This window comes from Megalops cyprinoides, chromosome 16, assembly GCF_013368585.1.
Source record: "Megalops cyprinoides isolate fMegCyp1 chromosome 16, fMegCyp1.pri, whole genome shotgun sequence".
NCBI classification, from domain to species: Eukaryota; Metazoa; Chordata; class Actinopteri; order Elopiformes; family Megalopidae; genus Megalops; species Megalops cyprinoides.
In genome coordinates this window covers 23,301,254-23,313,353 of record NC_050598.1, presented here as the reverse complement: position 1 = coordinate 23,313,353, position 12,100 = coordinate 23,301,254, and the positions used below count along the sequence as shown (strand labels likewise).

General features: G+C 43.1%; 1 protein-coding gene across 4 annotated transcripts in view; it reads right to left on the bottom strand.

The window, feature by feature from the left end:
- pcdh19 (protocadherin 19) overlaps positions 1-11,522 on the bottom strand; it is a 54,977-nt gene extending 43,455 nt beyond the window's left edge. The window contains exons 1-2 of one of the 4 annotated variants that reach the window (XM_036549154.1): positions 8,197-11,522; positions 3,682-4,027 (exon numbers count right to left, since the gene is read on the bottom strand). In XM_036549154.1, coding sequence (XP_036405047.1) covers positions 3,682-4,027; positions 8,197-10,346 — 2,496 coding nt within the window. In that variant the 5' untranslated portion in view covers positions 10,347-11,522. The remainder of the gene's footprint in view (positions 1-3,681; positions 4,028-8,196) is intronic. The other 3 variants (XM_036549156.1, XM_036549155.1, XM_036549157.1) reach the window with 3 other exon arrangements.
- Between the last annotated feature and the right edge of the window lie 578 nt (positions 11,523-12,100).

Below are 12,100 nucleotides of genomic sequence, written 5' to 3'. Positions count from 1 at the left end.
AACATATTTAAATGTATTTATTGCAAATAAACCTCACGTCCATTACAGGGCTGTCATTTTAAATATATGGAATTAAAGTATTTATTTAATGTGTGCACAAACTATGGGCAAACCAATTTAAATCACCATGTTTTGTTTACAAACCAGGTACTCTTCACACCCTTCTTTCAAGAATAGAAATTTGAGTCATTATTTCCACACTTAGTGTGCCAATGATCAAATTACCTTTCCTTGTCATGCAACAAAACCCACAAATTAAACTGTATCTAAGTGCCATATGCTTACAATAGAGTCATGTAACCATTTTTAAGGTAGCAGAATGGAGGCATCTGGAAGAGGAGCACTTCAATTAACATTGAACAAAACTTGGCAAAAATGTAGAGCAAGCGAAAAGAGGTACGCTGGACTTTTTTCCCCACAAAATCAAATACTGTGCATATGAGGATGTGAAGGCTGCATTGCTTTTCCGTTCTATTTAGCACAAAAATGCAGTCCAATTACTCATATCAGCCATCTTTTTTTGCACACATAAGGTCAGTGCGGAAAAAAAAAAATCAATATTTGAATGGACATTTTATTTCTTCATGTAAACTCGCAGGTAGTCGGCCATTTTACAACTATGCATTACAGGCTGTGCTGTTTGTCAAAAACTTCCTTAGAGTACCCATTGTACACAACAATGTAATCATCTCTCTCCTCAATGGTCCACTTGATAACACTGAAAGAAGGCCGAACCATGCACTAACATTCATCCTTTTAAAATCTCATCCTTGAGAACCATTTGCAGGTCCCAGCAACAAATCTCTCCTTTGATACTCCAAAAACAATTGCTTTTGCAGGGTGGGATTCTTCTGGGGCTTGTAAAACTCCATTAAGGAAAGGATTAATTACTAACAACCCGCATTCACTCTTGTGAAGTGAACTGTAGGTACTGTTGTTTTGCATCTAACACAAAAGTTAGTCTGTCTGGCTCTTGGTCAGTGTTAATGTGCCCACTGTGGTGACCGGCCAGGTTCTGTCAACCTGGTCCAAAAGATGCTCCATTCAAAATGCAGGGCAGTAAGAGGGTAGCCTTCATTGTTGATTGGAGCTGCTAATCTGATGGGCACCAACCCCCCCTCCACCCCAGTAAAAAAGAATTCCCATTTAAACCCTAAATCTCTTGTGGGCAATACTACAGGAATTAGATAAAGGGCGCTTCAAGCGTTCCAAAAATTAACCACGGTTCGTGATTCGTTTCCGTGTGTCTTATCAAAGCTTAATTTAAAATCCATCAAAGTCTGCATGCGTAAATTAGTTTTATTTTTGGCTGATTTAAATTTCTTTTTTTTTTTTTTAATATGATGACTGCGATTAACATTTGTACAACCGCCGTGCCCAGGAAGTGACCTTATTTCAGTCACTGTCAAAATGATAATCTAGTACCACGAATGCCCTGCCAAAAAAAAAAAAACAAACAGACATGAAATTAAACTATTTGGGGTGCCACAGAGTAAGTACTTAAACCTCACCCTGAAATCCTTTTAAAACCTGGGACAACTGCAAGGTGCCCTCGGGGCAAAGGGAGATAATTTGGGACAGAGGGACAACGCTAATCACAAAATGGTGAGGCTGTCCCAGCAGGGCTTCTGAGAAATAAGGACCTGTGGAGCTAGGCGCTTTCAAGCCTGGGCTTGCTCACCATGACAGAGCCATTATCTGTCATTTCACAGCACAAGCATTTGTGCCTCATATAAATAGGTAGGTAATTACGCGAGCGCTGCTTTTCTTAACATCGACTTTTACGAAAATAACTTTTGTTTTGTCTTGCTGGCTTTGTGAACAGCAGCTAGTACCTGTGCACATGCTGGGGTGAGCGTGACATGCGTCGTTAGCCAGCTGCCCCCTCACCCGTTCACCCCCCCCCCCCCTACCCATCAGCACCTTGTTTGTCTGCCCACAGCAAATGCACCGAGGCTGTGGTCAAAGAGATGTTTGTCAACGTCACACGGAGTGCGGCTCACGATGGAGCCTGCATGCAAAGCAGTCCCCGCTATTATGAGGCCAGGATCAGAGCGGAGCGAAAGACACAATAAAATGGGGCCCCCACAACCGGCACACCCCTCTACTATGGACCCGTCAGAAACATACGCTTCACCTGTGAGGTTATCAAAATCAATCCGCGATCTTATTTGTTTTTCTTTATACCCTTCTATTACAAATAAGCAACACAAATAGGTGCCTGCTAAACCTGCTACAAAGGTCCCTTTGTTGGATGGTTAAACCTCCATGCCAAACCGCCGTGCTCAGTTTCACCATGCTGCGTAATTCCTTTGTCCCCCGTCCAGTCTACTCCCCTGTTGACTCCTGTTCTTACCCGCATGCTACCAGCAGGTAAATGAAACAACATGTGTTGACTACCAGACTGTCCTTTCACCAATCAACGGACACAGAGGCGCTCCTACCACCCCCCACCCCCCCCACACCACCACCCTTACCCCCTCTCCACCCCCACCCCTCCACCCCTCATCATCAGCATCCGCAATAAATCACCACTACTTTAAGTGCGCCCCATCGATCCCTGCGATCCATCGGATCCACGTTATTGGATTGGCAAGTCAATAGACAGATGCCTTTCTTGTGCTTCTCATTTACATTTTTCCCGAGAATATGCAGTAATGGTGTCATTGTGTCAATTACTTGAGCTTTTATTTCTTCTTCTCATCATTAGTTCTGCATGTGGCGGTAACATCCACCTGACCCACACCAGCCCACGCAGAAACGACTGGGTCAGAAAAGGGTTTGTCTGAGAAATCCGATAGACCAGTTCATAGAGCCGAAAATCCATAAACTAAAGATCAGCTGGTCTGCACACACTCTGTCAGCTTTGATAGTCTCTGCTGTGCGGCCTTGTCTCTCCAACTCAGGAAACTGCACACAGAAGAGAAACCTACACATGACACATGTCTTGCTGCTACAAATAGAGAAACTGAACAGTGTGTACTGTGCAGAAAAATGGAAAACAGGCCTTGTTAGCTTGTTTGCACTCTCTGTATTGAGGTGTTGATGATTCTTGATAGCGACATCTGAAAATGGTGCGAGGTGCAGCTGACTGGCAAGGTCACGTGGCAGGTTTTCAAGACCTGTCTTTCGGTAATTTCTCCACGCACAAAAACAAGTAAGGTAGGGCAAGCCAAAAACGGTACATTTTGTCAACACTCCAAATTCCACTTGGCTCCATTATCATAACCACATGTCCATTCTCATACCTGGGTTCCCAGAGATGGTCAGGGATGCCCTTCTCACATTTACAAATCAATAAAGCACAAAAACCTTTATATAAGGCATGGAAAGAAAGATCTATGAGAAAGCCGAAAGGAGCAGTCAGATAAATTCTCCCCAGAGTAGTTGCCATGTGGCCCGTGAGGGCAAATGACTGGCACCAATGATATTGCTAACCCCCCTGGGTACCACTCGCCATTTTTGGTAGATTCCATAAAACACAACCCTGATGGATGTGACAGTGATGTGACGCATGCCGGGTGTAGCTTTGACATAATGATAGGACTCGTCTGGTCTTCTGTATACATCCATGTGAGAAATGGCAGGCCCAAAACAGCCCCAATCCCCCCCACCCCAAGTCCCCTCCCGTGCCACCCCAGCCCCTCCCCCCAGGCGGCAGCGACACAGAGCGGGTCTCACCTCTGGCAGCGGCATGCCGTTGATGATGAGGTCAGGCTGCTGAGGGCCCTGCCCGGTGAAGTTGTGGTGATAGCCGTGGTTTGGGGCGGCATTGCGCGAGTTCTGGTTCTCCACGTTGAGGAAGGTGCTCTCCGAGCGCCTGCAGCCCAGCGGCAGGCTCTGCTGGTGGTAGTCGAAGTAGTTGAGCGAGGACGTGAGCGACGAGCAACTCACCACGTTCATCTTGTCCGTTTCCTCCACGTCGCGCGGCACCAGCCGGATGTCGTTCTTGCTCAGCTTCTTCTTCTTGCTGGACTTCTTCTGGTTACCGTAGGAGTACTCCGCCACCCTACGCAAGTAGAAGAAACTGAACAGACTCAATATAGCAGTGTCCCGTCTGACCCCACAGGCCAGGCGGCCATAATGGCCAGCCATGGCGCTGAGGCCGCAGCTCATTGGAGGCATTGGAGAAAGGCTGTGATCAAGTAACCGCCAGCCACCAATGAAGCTGTGATCTCTGATGTAATCATCCATTCCATGCTCTGCTATCCACATGTCAAAAGCAAGCACACGTAAATGCAAACATGCCAAACCACTAAACCACGCACACATACCACACACACGCACATACAGGCACAAACAACACTGACGAGCATTACCAGAACAAAGCAATCACATCTAAAACACAGCCCATATGAGCCCCCCCCCCCCCCCCCCCCTTTTTTTTTGTTTCATTCCTAAAGCACTTGCTGGCATTAAGGAGCGCAGGAGATCTGTAAATTCCAATCAGTTTAGCCTAGCAATGTGGCTATTTTTAGCTAGCGCTGTGCATTCTGATTCTCATCAATGCAGCTGATAAACAATTTGGTGTATGGAACAATGCTTCTGTTCAAGAATTTTCAAGTTACAGCTGTGTTTTATGCAGACTGGCCATTTGCGTTTAGCACGGTCTGTCCCTCTCTGACCCAGGCCTACAACACACAGTTCTTTTAGTGTTTCACATTTGCATACCCTTACACAACACTCTATTACGGTCTGTTTGTTTTTTAGGTCTTGCTGGATGGAGAACACTTTTTCCCCTCCCAGTGTTAAGACATGCATATGAAACACTGGCTCTGCATAAATAACACCCCTAACCCCAGGAGGTTCCATCTTTTTGAGTTCTACATTCCGTTTTTCATTGAGATGCTCTCTGTGCCTGCCTGCTCCTCCCTGTTGCTGCTGAGGAAAAAAAAAAAATTAATAACAGCGCAGAACCTTATCTTTCTAAGGGCATCTCAAAACTGTTTTCCTCTCTTGATTCAAAAAGAGAGAGAGCGAGAGTGGCTCAGGTCTGTCGTAATAACAGGAATCAAAGTGCTTCATTCTGTCATTGTTCTCCCTACTTTGGTGTTCTAAATCGAAAGCAGACAGGAAAAATCCTTAGTGGAACCGACAGTGAACGGCAAATTGCAAATAAGTAGGGTGCACGTTGGAGGAGGTTGCTACCTAAAAAGCACTGCACATCAATATAGTTTAAAGCTCTCAGCAGGTAAAGCTTCGTATAAGGGGAATGAAAGAAAAAACAAAAACATTTGTTTGAAAGGGAAAAGAGAGTGTTAAGGGAACTCATTTTTTTTGCACATGGGATTAGTTTTCTCTCTTTGCTCTGTTGCTTTTGCTTTGGTCTTATTTTAATTTGAAATGTGCCATCTAATATTTATCTGGTAGCTTTATGGTTTGGATTCCATAATGGAACCACTACCTTAATGAGCATAATTAGGAGCAATGTTTATGGTGCCAAACCATCTGACTCTGTGCTGCTTCAAAATGGGATGGATCAATTAAGAGGAATGTAGCACATTCTTGTAAGGGTGGGGAGACTCCATGTCACCAGAAAAAAAAAAACTCAGACAAAGACAAGAACTGCAAATAATGCTAGGCCCTTTCCACCAGCGGCATCAGGAGTCACCAAATTAGAATCTGGCAGCCACAATAATGACTCATTTTGCACTATCTTTGCACATCTTTTATAGAGCACCTCAAGGCAGCTAACGCTAAAGAGTTACTTGAATCAGTTACCCAGAACAGTCTGTTTGGTACACAATAAGATGAAGAAAAATGACAAACTCTGAAATCTTGAATACTTACAACCTAAGCTTAAAAACTGTAGCCTCTATGTCTACTCAAAATGGGTGCCGGGTTTCTCAACGATATGATGAATTCCATTTTTAGAACACAAAGGGCTCTTTTTTCAGCAATTGTGTTTTCTGTATGGAAATTTCTCAGTTGAATCTGACAGCATGAAGATGAAGCCACACCACACAACTAGCGAGCACCCAAGATGTATGCTCATGTCAACACAGAATAGGGGATAGAAAGCAAATAATGCACACATGTACTGCAAAAATGTACAAGCTACTCCACCTGACTATCTACTGAGAACAGAGAAGTCTCCACTTATCATTTACTGACTCCATCACTTTGCCCATACATCCGTTTTGGCCTCTGACTTATGTAAACTGAAGCTCTGCTTGTGTTAAAATTATTTCTAATTGCTTGCATTTTAAGATGAACGTTATTCCATATGTAAGTGAAATATCCATTCCCATCACCGTGAAAGTGTTCAGTTATAACATCACGTCTCTGGAATATCAACAAAAGTTATGTGCAGTCTAAAATATGGAAATTGTTTCAGGTTAAACTCACAAATGTAATTTATATGGAAATGTCGAGTGGTAATGCAGGGACGAGAAATCAACCTGGGATCTTATATTATGGATTAATAATGAAGGATTTTTTTTTTTTATTATGATGATAGATTAAGAAAATAATAGTCTGCCCTACTTCAGACACTGAATAGTCTATCTGTATTTTAGCAGCTGGTACATCGTGATTAATTATACATTACACCCTAAACTTTAATGACATTATTTATATCACTTACATGCAAGGTTTACCAGGTATCTAACAGTAATCTTACGCTATTAATCTATCTCATCAAATGTAAGTTATCTGCGTACACGCTTGGTTTCATTCAATCTAATCCCAGAGTGGCTTGTCCTTAAATTTGATTGACGGATTTTATTAAATTTTAGATTTTTTTTTTTTTTCATGGCATACAATTTTTGCTCCTTTCACCGACCACCTTACAACAATGGGGTTTAAGATGCGAAAATTGTGCACACAATTGAAAACGTAAGGATGAGGCACTTTGGGGTTCCGGTGAATAGGGCCATTAATGCGGGAACAAGTGGGGAGTGATGGTTCTGGAAAACCAAGATAATAACATTGCAGTTTGTGTTAAAAAAAAAACGTCTAAATAATCAAATATGAATTACAAAGTACAGAAATATGCGGAGTCCAGTTATTCCACGATCTTCATTTGCGTTATAGCTCACAATCTACCAAAATAATCGATTGAACTCCGTATTGGTAAACAATTGGGAAATGGGATAATCCTTACTCTCCTTACTTATACCGTAAAACAGCGATGCTGTTCAGCAATGCTGAAGGATCAACGAGATTATAATTCAGTACCCAAAAACATGTATTTTGAGTTCGAGGTTCGTCGCGAAGTCCGTGTGAAGAGTAGGCTGCCTTGTATCCTTTTACATACGTATCCTAGTTAAAATAAGAAAAGCGCACGATTGTGTAGTTCTGTATGCGGCAATATAGTAAAATATTGTAAAATACTTCTGAGAAAGCGTCTCATATGCTGACTCACCAGATGCATTACAGATTACAAAACAGCCGCTCATTCTCAGTTTAATACTAGAAAACGCTCCTGAAATACTGACACACCCTCGAAACTGCAATATTTGCTTTCATACTCCCTTGTACTGAAGAGTCCATCCTTTCAAGTAAGATATTTAAGTATTTGCATTAAATAAATAAATTGTTTCAATGAGATTTAATACTAAAGCACATTTACTTATCACTTTGTGGAACTGGCTGATGAGCAGCCAAAAGGATGATTACTATTTTTTTGTTCTTTCAGTAGGTATTGAGCACCACCCATATCAAGCGATCTGATCAAATATAAACAAGAACTATGCTAGGGTGTTTACGGATCTCGTGAAATCCGTGTAAAGCAGGTAGTGCGTTTGAGGGAGGGGGAGAGACTGCGGGATGCCGTATAAAGCCGTGGCATTTGGCTTGTGCGAGCAGCTGCATCAAACGGCTTCAAGTCCACCAGCGACATAGACGCCAGCGAATCACCGGAGTTACGGTGGACCGCATCATCAGCCACGTTCCGTTCAACAAAATTGGACAAACTTGCGTATAAGACATCGCTGTTTACTACCGCTGCTCCTCCAGTTAATGCTGTTCCTTCTAGGCAACATGTCACACTAAATGTACTCTGCATACGTGCACGCACGCATTAACCCACTCACAGACACAAAGCTTGCTATGGTCATGCGCCAGATTGTTCAAGACCTGGTATGTCTGGATGCAGGGTGAAATAATGATAACTTAGTATGGGCGGTAAAATATTAATGCTAACACATTAGGCTATAAATATTAATGGGGGAAATGGAAAACGTATTGCGTTACCTGCAGTTATATGTCCGAATTTCCTTGTTATCCCTTTTGCACTTCACTGCCACAAAAATCATTGTGACGAACAGGATGGCTGCGATAGAGCCCAGGGCAATGATGAAGATGAGGGACAAGTTTACGGGTCCGATAGACTCCTGTGCGTTCAGGTCCGGGGAGAGGTAGATGATGATAAAAGCCGAAGCGGACAAAGACATCTTGCCGTGGTCGTGAGCCACCACAGTTATCTCGTAGGTCGCCTTTGCGTTCTCCCCAAACGTCCTCGTAGTCCGAATTTCGCCATTCACCTGGTCTATCTCAAAATAAGCCCTGTCTCCCTCCGAGATTGAATACGTTAATCTTCCATTTTCACCTTCGTCGTAGTCATCGGCTTTTACCTGGGTAACCAAATAACCAACTCCAGCATTTCTTGGAATGGACACTTCAGCTGTACCGTTTATCAATGGCGGAGTGGTCATGACTGGGGTATTGTCGTTCACGTCTAATACCACAATTCGCACGGTTACGTTACTGGTTAAAGATGGATTTCCACCATCTTTAGCCAAAACTTTGAATTCAAAAGTCCTGGTGTGCTCGTGGTTGAAGGACCTCAGGGCATAAATGTCTCCAGAATTTGGGTTTATTGACACATAGGTGAAAACGGTCATGTCTCGCACCTGTGATGGCAAAATTTGGTAGGTTACGGTGCCATTCAAACCCAAGTCAGGGTCCCTTGCGGACACAGAAAGCAAGTAGGCGCCAGGGGTGTTGTTTTCCAAGACCATCTCTTGGTAATACGGTTTAGTAAAGTGGGGAGGGTTATCATTCTCGTCCGTCACTTTTACTGCGAACGATTTTGTGGTTTTCAGTGATGGGATACCACTGTCCTCTGCTTGAATTGTCAGGTTGTACATGTCCCTCTGTTCTCTGTCCAACCTGCCATCAACAAGTATGGTGGAAAAGCTCTCGTATTCCTGCAGCCGGAAAGGGACGTTACCCTGCAGTCTGCATTGCACCTTTCCGTTCGCACCAGAGTCCTTGTCTGAAACCCTCACCAATGCTATGACGTATCCTAGTGGCGCGTTCTCACTGACTTCTACTATCTCGCTGTTCACAGACAACAGATTAATTACTGGCACGTTATCGTTTGCATCCATTACATTTACAGTCACTTTGCAGTGAGCCGGGATAGAATTGGGACCTAAATCTTTGGCTTGAACATCAATCTCATAGATATGCATTGCCTCGTAGTCCAGAACTCCACTTACAGTGATCACACCGGTTCGAGGATCAATTTTGAATACATCCCTTGTTTTCTCGGTGACGTAACTGTTGAACGAGTACACTACTTCACCATTTGTGCCTTCGTCTGGATCTGTTGCGTTCAAGTCAATGACTACCGTGTTAATAGGAGAATTCTCCATCACGTTAACTGTGTACACGGGCTCATCGAAGACTGGGTTGTTGTCATTCGAATCTATGACTTTAATATTAAGCTGAACAGTGCCATACTTTGGGGGGTCTCCTCCGTCTTCAGCGGTGATTTCATAGCTATAGTGAGATTGTGTTTCTCTGTCCAGCGTCTTTTCCACCACAAGCTCGGCAATCTTGGACCCATCCCCTCTTGTCTTAATCTCTAGTCCAAACAGATCATTCGGGGTGATCTCGTATGTTTGTACGCCGAAACTCCCCGAATCCGGGTCATTTGCCCCCTCTAGGGGAAACCTGGTGCCGGGGGACGCGTTCTCTGAAATTTCAATGTCTATGTGATCTGTGGGGAATCGGGGCGCATTGTCGTTCAGATCCTTGATTTCAATTTTAATCACGCAGATTTCCATTGAATTGGACATCACTTCCAAAGAGATAAAACACTTTGGTGTCTGTCGGCAAGCTACATCCCGGTCAATTTTTTGCTTGGTGATCAAAAGTCCTGCTGGGCTGATGTCCACCCAATGCGGTTCGGAATTGGAGATGACTCGCAAGGAAGGCTGATGAGAATCATCCACAAATCCTGCATCTTTTGCGTCCTTTGCAACGTTCGCTATGATTGACCCCGCTCTCTGCTCCTCGTCCACCGAATATTTCAGATTGATCACAGCTTCGGCCACAGTCCAGCACGAGAGAGCTATTAGAATGATCTGTACAAAATCCATTTCCTTAGAGGACATTGTACCTGTTGATTTTTCTTCCTTAAATCAGTCTTTGCATCTGCTATTACCATTTACATATGTTTACAGTAGAGCTTTTCATAATCAACGTTCAAGTTGTTTTAAGGCGCTTATTACATCAAAAAAGTTTTGAAGAAAATGTCAAATTTAGGCAAAATAAAGCAGTAACGCTACCGATAGAAAAAGGGATGCGCCTAGATCTGATTTAAATACTGTACAGTATATCTAGATTGCACTGACATTGTATATGGTATTCGAATAACTGTACATTTCGATGTGCTACATGGAAATAAAAGTAATGCTATTAAGAAGGGTTATAACGCCACATTCTCAAAGTATTCATAAACAAGAATTTACCCATGTAAATCTTGTAAATCTAAATGTAGTTCATAATATGCTACAAACTGGGAGCCACGACTGGAATTGTAAACAGACCATTTTGAGCAAAGAAAAAAGCTTATAGCCTCAAAATAATACTGAAGAATTCCGTAAAATTAGTCCATAAAATGAAAAGAAAAAAAAGCCCTAAGAAAAGCGGGCTAAAAATGTATCTATGTGGTTCTTCGCAGCATCGTAAGACTGCAGATGCATCCAGATGTAATTTCAGTAATTCTGTTAAAGCATCTGCTCCATCCAGTTTTTAAGAATATTTCTGAAAGGTTTTCTTACCTTTCTCAAACAACATTTATCTGAAATCGCGCAGCCTCTGGTCGGAGAAAAAAAAAAAAGAAATCCTTACTGAGAAATAAAACTGATGTATCAAGCCGTGAAAAAAAAAAACAGTCGGAGACCTCACGAGAGAAGGGAAACGGTGCTGGAGCACGAACACGTCTTAGTGCTAACAGTCCCGTACAGTGCCGAACACCCAGTATTTCCAGAATGGCAGAGGGAGGTCTCTCAGACTTTCAAAAGTCAGATTTTATGCAGCTAATAAATTTCTTCAGATAAGACACAAAACATTTAAAAACTGGTTCCAGTTCAGTTTGTACGAATTATCTCCCAATCAAAGACCGCTGCAATAAATAAAAATAATGCCGCTTTGATAAGCAGCAGCTCGCGGTAGGCTAGCGGTGAAATCAGAAGCATTAAAATTATCCAGCCTGTAAATGATTCGCAAAATGAACCGCGGTGTGCAGTGCAGCTGGCTCCTGTATGCGCTCCTCTCCTTTCTCCAGTGCAAACTGTCGAATGCACAGCCTAGTGCCCGCCGCTCAGTCTCAGGACCCGCAACGCTCTCAGCCTATCAGAGCCTATACTGAAAGATGGATTGGGTGGTGGGCGGAGTTAACCACAGAATTGAAACTCAGAAAAACTTCGCAGCACTCGTTTAACTGAGCGCCAGACTCTGGGTGAATGAATTGCACATATTTCGGTCCGTTTTTCTCTTTAGCTTTAAAGCATCACTGTATGGGGTTACCTACATTTCCGAAACCTTAAATACATTTGTGACGTGATACCCTATACAGTTTTTTATGTCGCTTTTAATTTATTCCAAATTTAGGTGCTTGGCACCTGCTGTTCGTGATTTCTTTAACGTAGCATGTCGGGATGCTTGCTTTATCACGCCAATGGTAACGTATCAATACATGAATAGAGTGGGTGTGTATTTGTTTCGAGAGTCCTCTGCAGACCCCACCCCTCCTCCACGCCACCTGCCAGCCGCTTAATTCCTCGAAAGATTCCCGGCATGCGTAAATTGAAACTCATCCGTAAAAACGTTAGCGTTTGAAAGAAAGCTGAAAATATATGTTTGT